The sequence below is a fragment of the Oenanthe melanoleuca genome, chromosome 9 (genome assembly GCF_029582105.1).
Source record: "Oenanthe melanoleuca isolate GR-GAL-2019-014 chromosome 9, OMel1.0, whole genome shotgun sequence".
Classification (NCBI taxonomy): domain Eukaryota; kingdom Metazoa; phylum Chordata; class Aves; order Passeriformes; family Muscicapidae; genus Oenanthe; species Oenanthe melanoleuca.
Window position 1 is genome coordinate 20,286,275 of NC_079343.1, and position 6,607 is coordinate 20,292,881.

The 6,607-nt window shown below is 42.7% G+C and overlaps 1 protein-coding gene across 1 annotated transcript in view; it reads right to left on the reverse strand.

Annotated features, from left to right (window-relative positions):
- The window catches only part of MCF2L2 (MCF.2 cell line derived transforming sequence-like 2), a 128,952-nt gene extending 122,974 nt beyond the window's left edge, over positions 1-5,978 (reverse strand). The window contains exon 1 of the mRNA XM_056498796.1: positions 5,267-5,978. Coding sequence (XP_056354771.1) covers positions 5,267-5,408 — 142 coding nt within the window. The 5' untranslated portion in view covers positions 5,409-5,978. The remainder of the gene's footprint in view (positions 1-5,266) is intronic.
- Positions 5,979-6,607: the final 629 nt, after the last annotated feature.

The window sequence follows — 6,607 nt, forward strand, 5'->3', positions numbered from 1 at the left end:
TGCTAGAGACGGCCTAACACAAAGAAACTGGCTTGTGTTTTACAGCTCCCACTTTGACTTACAGCCCACTGATTTTTATTGTGGTTGTGACTTGAAAATTTAAGTTGCCCCCAGTTTAATCCATTCTCTGACAGATGTCACTTCTTGAGTCTGGTGGTAAAGTCAAGGGAAAATGGAACACAGTATCCCTTTACCCCTTCTTATTTCACCTCAGCTTTTCCCAATGCTAGCAAGTGATGACTTTACTAATTAACAGTATCCCAATTTAAAAATCAGGTCTTCACTCCTGTAGACCTCCTCAGAGGCACCCCTAGAAGCACACAATCTCAAGGCAGTGACTCAGGAGTTTAGACAAGTAGCCTAAACTGAGCAATCCCCAGTTTAATGACTCATAGGCACAGGTTCTGAATATAAATAAGACATTGACTCTGTGCAAAACAAAGATGTTGGGATATTCCAGCTTAGAAAAAGGTGTAAAAAAAGCTTAGTCAATAATTCTTGTCTGTTGTAAAAGCCTGGAGGATATTCTTTCCCCTTGAAAAATGGAATTAACTAATAGGATCACAAATTTGTGCAACAAGACACTCAGCATAGTCGAAATATTCATATATAGCTGGACTGCTGCAACGAAGCATTTATTTATCATTCCTTTCTACTTGATCCTAAGTATTTCTAGTAGATAATGTGCAGGTGGTGAAGAAGGAAAGTCTGTGTCTTAGAAAACTCCCTGGTCAAGCTAATCCACAGCAAGATTCAGGTAATAAAGCAACAGCACAATTTGTATAAAAAAATCAATATATTAGCACAGCAGAATTGGGTCTTTAAGGGAGGCTTGAAGCAGCAGAACTGGCTGAATTTGGAGAATAAGCTCTGTGAGCATAAGCAGGGTGAGAGCTCTGCACAGGTGCTCTCCAACCTCCCAGCATACTCAGCACCATCCCCCGAGATCTTCTCCCCCAGACAGTTTACACTACAATTTAGGTAATAAAAAAAAAAGCAAACTGCGCTATTATATTGTGGTAATAAGTCCCACAAGTTAACAAAACATTTCCAATTATAGCAATCTGCCTATCCATGTTTAATGCTTTTCCATTTCACTGAGTTGTTTCTTGTTCTGGTATCATGGGAGAAAGGGAAAAACATAAATACCCACAAGGCCTCTGCTATAACTTGCCCTCTGAGAATTTGTTCTCTTGATCTTTGCAGTACTACATCTCTCTCAGAATTCTTTTAAATGAAAATCAAGCTGTCCTCTCTCTGTTTCTCTCATAATTGTCTGGACTTTTCTGATTAGGTAAACAGGGTTTTCATATTTCTCAACCACAGCACAGCACACTGCATATGAATAGGAATGGGTAAAAAGAATCACAAGCATCTAAGATAATCATCTGTTCTCAGAAAAACCTCTGTGGAAAACAGAATTTTATTTCAGCTATTTTATATGCAATGAGAGCCAGCTGAAAAAGTTATCCCAGGTTCCCTAGGTAGCATTTTTTACTAAAGAGAAGAAATACTGAATGCAAATAGAACCAGAATAATTTTGAGCAATGCACAAGGAGGCACTGTGACTGAGTCTCAAGGGATTTAGAAATAACTTCCACCTTCAGATTTTGGTCTCCACACGAATAATCACTTCCCCCAGTAACCAGAACCTGTGTGGAAAGGTTCGTCGTTTGAAAAAGGAAAGCATTTCTCATTTATTTTACTACTAAAGGTGGAGAAGCTCCAAAAAGTCCAACAAATTTCATCCCAAATTAATTTCAGATGTGATTTCCTTCCAGAGACAGCACCATAATTCCTTAACCGCTCCAGTTCTTCAGTCCCTCTTCCTCCCTGAGCAGATGGATCTGAAGAATTGGTTTTCAAGTCCAGCAGTAAGAGAAACACAGCAATAGGACTGAGAACAAGCCCCCATGATTGTTGGACACACAAAACTGCAGCATTCCTCTGTCCTACAAAGGACAAGAGCAGAAACGCTGCTAGCACAAGACAGGTCCCCATTCTACTGGTGAGGAGCCTCGTGCGTGGTTTTGCAGTAACAGAGAAATCCTGAAAAGCCTCAGTAATTGACTGCATACTCCTTAGTGTCTGCAGATTCATTACCCTGATTAAAGCAGCTACCAGCCTTGAGTGCAGATGAAAAATACACATTTATTCCCTTAAAAATATATAATCAGCCTGCAGCCCCCAGCTCCACAGCATGCAGAGACACAGTCACAGCCAGCACAGGACCATTCATCCATGTAAAACCCCCCTAGGTGCATGATCTTATTGGAGGACTTGAGCATCACAGCAAGACAGGCTAACTAGGAGCATCTGGGGACAAAAGGGGCCTGTTTGGCCATAGGTGTCTTCCAGAATTAAAGATGCTCACCAGCCAGTAGGTGACATAAATAGTCAGTTCCGTGCTGAAAAGACACATGAGCCACTGCCCAAGAATGGTGTATTTAATGGCAAGAGGCTATGCTTTGCTTTTTGCCTCAGTATTTGTTTTGTGAGGAACTGAGGGCACTCCAACAATGATCAAGCCTGGACTGGAGTCCCTGCCACATCTCTGCCTGGCTTTCTAGGGACTTCTTCCTTTTGGTTCTCATAGCTGTGCTATAACCAGCACCTTGGAGCTGTGATCCCAGAGCCTCAAGGTCACATAGTGGTATTCAAAATAGCACCATTGGAACACCAGACCTCAGAAGGCCCTTCAGCACCTGTAGGCAGCTCATATAGCCTGTTGCAGGAAGCTCTGAGCAGGCATCACGTGGCCAAAAGGAAACTGCCCTTCAGCTGGCCCCTCACAGCAGCACTTTATTTTTGTAAGCATTCACTATTTTTATCACTTTACCTGAACAGAAGTCTACAACCATACCTGTAACCACTCACCAGAACAAATCACCTTGATTCAAAGAAAGCCTTGAAAATTGCATGATCCAGGAACTGGAATGGTTTGGCTCTTCTCGTTATTATGTCTAATACACAAGATAAAACTGCCACAGAGTATTCAAAGGGCTCCACAGGCATGGTCTGTATGTGTGTCTTGGGGATGGACAAGGTGGAAATTGTTCCATATTTTGGAGTGCTTCAACTACTGAGTAAACATCAGGCAATTGGACCTTAGCAACACTCCAGTTTGATCTTTAAACTGCAGAAAGGGTACCCCCCTAAAGTGATGGTAAGTCAGAATATGCCACAGGGATCTTGCATTGCCACTATGTTCAGAGAAAGTCCGGCTGAGGAAAAGGCAGACTGAGTCTTTGCTTGTAGGACTAGGTGGGGCAGACAGAATCCAAGTTCTCTGGGACAGATAATCTTTCTACCTCTGTGTTTATGCAGCACAGACAACTAAGGGAAAGTGGTCTATTCATCAAAGAAGTAATATGAAGTAGTCATAACTACATCATCAGGATCCACTTTTTATGGAGGCCAGTAATTCCCACTCCTACTTTAGAGGTAAGAAAATACAGGCCAAAAAACCCTCCAAGATTAACACAAGGTCAGAGTCAGCTCAGAGCAGGAGAAAACAACCCAGGCAGTGTTGCTATGAACAACACTGTGCCACCTTGCCAGCTCTTTAGCCCCCCTTCCAACACCATCACCACACACAGAACTGCCCCAGTGTGTTCTCACAACTCACACAGCTCCACTACCTGCAGCTGAAGGCACCTTGTCCTCAGCAATAACTGAACTTCTGCCCCTCCGGCAGCTTCACTGGCAGAATTAAATACTAAAGCAGCGAAGATATTTTCTGCCTCACAAAATGACAACAGGCTCAGGATGATCTGACACACACCCTGTTTTCTAGCAAAAAAATTATTTTCCAAAGGATTTCCATATATACTCTGCCAGGTAGTCTCTCAACATGAGAGGCAGGGAAGGTGTTTCCCTGGGAACCGTAACCATGGCAAAGCCCTTACCAGTCTCTTCCCCTCTCTACTACAAGAAGAAAAAGAGCAGCAGATGCCTGATCCCTGCCTCCAGCAGGTCCACAGGCCCACAAAGCTATAAGCAACCTGATCAAACATTCAGGAAGGAACTTCAATGAATTCCACTGTCTTTTACTGGATACCAGACATTTCTGCCCTGCTGCGCTGAACTCAGAATGCCTCAGTACAAAGAGTGCAACTGGAAACATCAGTGTTACTGAAAGGTCAGCCAAATACAACAATGCATAGGTAGGCACTGAGCCCAAAGATCAGCATGGATGGATCACCCATAGAAGCAGAGGTACAATGGACTGGCTTTGCAGTTTTCAAACCCTGACATTGTGCATTAGAGCCCTATTAAAGAAAGCATCTGCAAACCCCAGTTTGTGAGCAGTGGCTGCAGCCGATACCCTGCTTCTGGTCCACCTCTTTTTCTACAGAATATTCTCGATTTACCAGATCAAATGCAACTCTCTTTGCTGAAGAGCTAATTAAATCATAATAAGCAATTTAACTTCCAAGCATAATCATATTGCATGCTTTTGGGAATCATCATGCACTAGTGAACATGTTATAAATTTCTGGATTTGAGGTTTACTAAGTATTCAAGTTAACAGCGCAAATGGAAGGGAGCTCTTTGAAAAATCTTCCTCTCAATGACACAGAGAAAAAGCGTTCTATGATTCAGCAATCTTGATATCTGAATAGCCAGTCACCAGCCTAGATTTCAACTATATCACTCCAGAGTTAGCATGCAGCTAGCACAAATTACTAGGCACCAGTACAGTACCTTATACTAGCAACCCCTGGGGATTGGAATACTGTCCTGTACCTGGGCTGACTCATACAGAGCACAAAAATCTCCATTGTGCAACTTTCCGAATACGAGTGAAACGAGAATCTTTACACAGAGGAAGATACTGGCCTTCTACATTGTAATTTAGGAACACAGGGTGACAGGCTCAGCTGGGTCATGACACTCACTGCTCCAGCTCTTTACATTTATTTTTTAAAAGGATTTTTCATGCACAACAGATACCTTCTCCTGACAAATACAGAAAACTCAGTGTCTAACACCTGAATGAAATAAATATTTCTTCAGAATGAGTCTAACATTTATTTTAACTTCCTTTAGGTCAAATCACTGCAAATATCCCAGATATATACAGCCAAGTCAAATGCTGCAGTCACACCTGAGTTAACACCCAAATTCAGCCAGTTGCCTTTAATTGTCACTGACTCCTCAGAGAAAGCATTAAGAATATAATCTCTTTTTGCAAATTGCCTGGGCATGCAATGCAATTACCACTAATAGAAGATGCTATTTTGTTTAAAGATGCTGCACATACCTTTCTTTGCCATGCGCTCCAGTCTAATGCATCCTCCTATAAAATCATGATAAGATTTCATTTCTCCTTCTGTTATCCGGACAGCAGTGAAAGGCAGGCTCCTGGGTACCTGTTGTCCACATTTCCGACACCGAGAAGCCATTGCCACAGCTCAGGAGACTCTTCTCAGGAATCTGCTCTCTGTTTGCTGGAATCCAGCCTGATTCTTCAGCTGTCAGTCCAGCCTGGTGACTTTATCCCACTTAGTTCATTCAAGGTCACCCTCTCCAGCAGGATGTTCACCATTGCAATTGGCTAAGACTTTTATAGGCTTACTGACTGTATTCGTTTCTCCCTCCTTGCTTTCAATATCAGTTTACTTTAATCTCTCATTCAGAATGAAAGCTGTGAACCTCAGCACAGCCCATGCCCTAAATGGCTTCCTTATCATTAATTTAAAGCTGTCTTATAAGCAACAATGAAGAGAGAAGATCCCAGAAGCACATTGCAAGATCACAGAATTACTCTTAATGAGCATGCCAGATATGTTCGCAAAGAATTTTTCTTTGAGAAAAGGTTTTTCTTCATGATTTTTGATCCCTTTCAGGCTTATGATTTTGTGATTCTTCATCTCTGAGAATGAATTTTTTTACTTCTGCATTTCAGCTTGGACGGTGCAAGGAGACTGCTCTGCAGAGCTGCTCAACCAATTACTCACACGTCTGGCAGTGGCACTGGGAGGCTGCAACTGTACAGAAAAGCCCTCTGCTGCTGTGCACAGTCCCTGCTCATAAGATCTGATAATCAAAATGAGCAGAGTAGCAAATGGAGGACAAGGGAAATATTGCTGGCAGACATGCTCTGCTAGCTGTGCAACCTCATTATTTTAAACAAAGAAGTTGGATCCATCAGTTAGACACCAAACTCAGATATTTGAAATATCCATTTAGAAATCCCCCTTGGAAGGGGCTGGATCTTTAAGCTGGCTTTTTTTCCCTTTTAACAATTATGATAACACAACTCACTGGTTAGAGAGAGAGCCTTATGAAGAAACTAGTTCTCAGGGACCTGAGTGCAGAGAGCACTCAATCCTGATACAGTGAATTCAAAAGGAGCTTTCCCTAGGATCGGCCGGGGACTGCACAGGAGATGTACGACAGGCACAAGGCCAGCACTGGTGACAGTGCAAAGAGTACAATGAGAGCCCAATGAATCAGGGCTGAGCTGCCACCCAGAGCTCAACTGCGGTGACCTGAGCACAGAAAGAGTTTCCTGCAAGGATCTTACACACAGATTGAGAACCTTTGCCTTCCTCTGCCTCAGTCACTAACACCTGTTGGCACTTTACTTAGTGCCAGGACA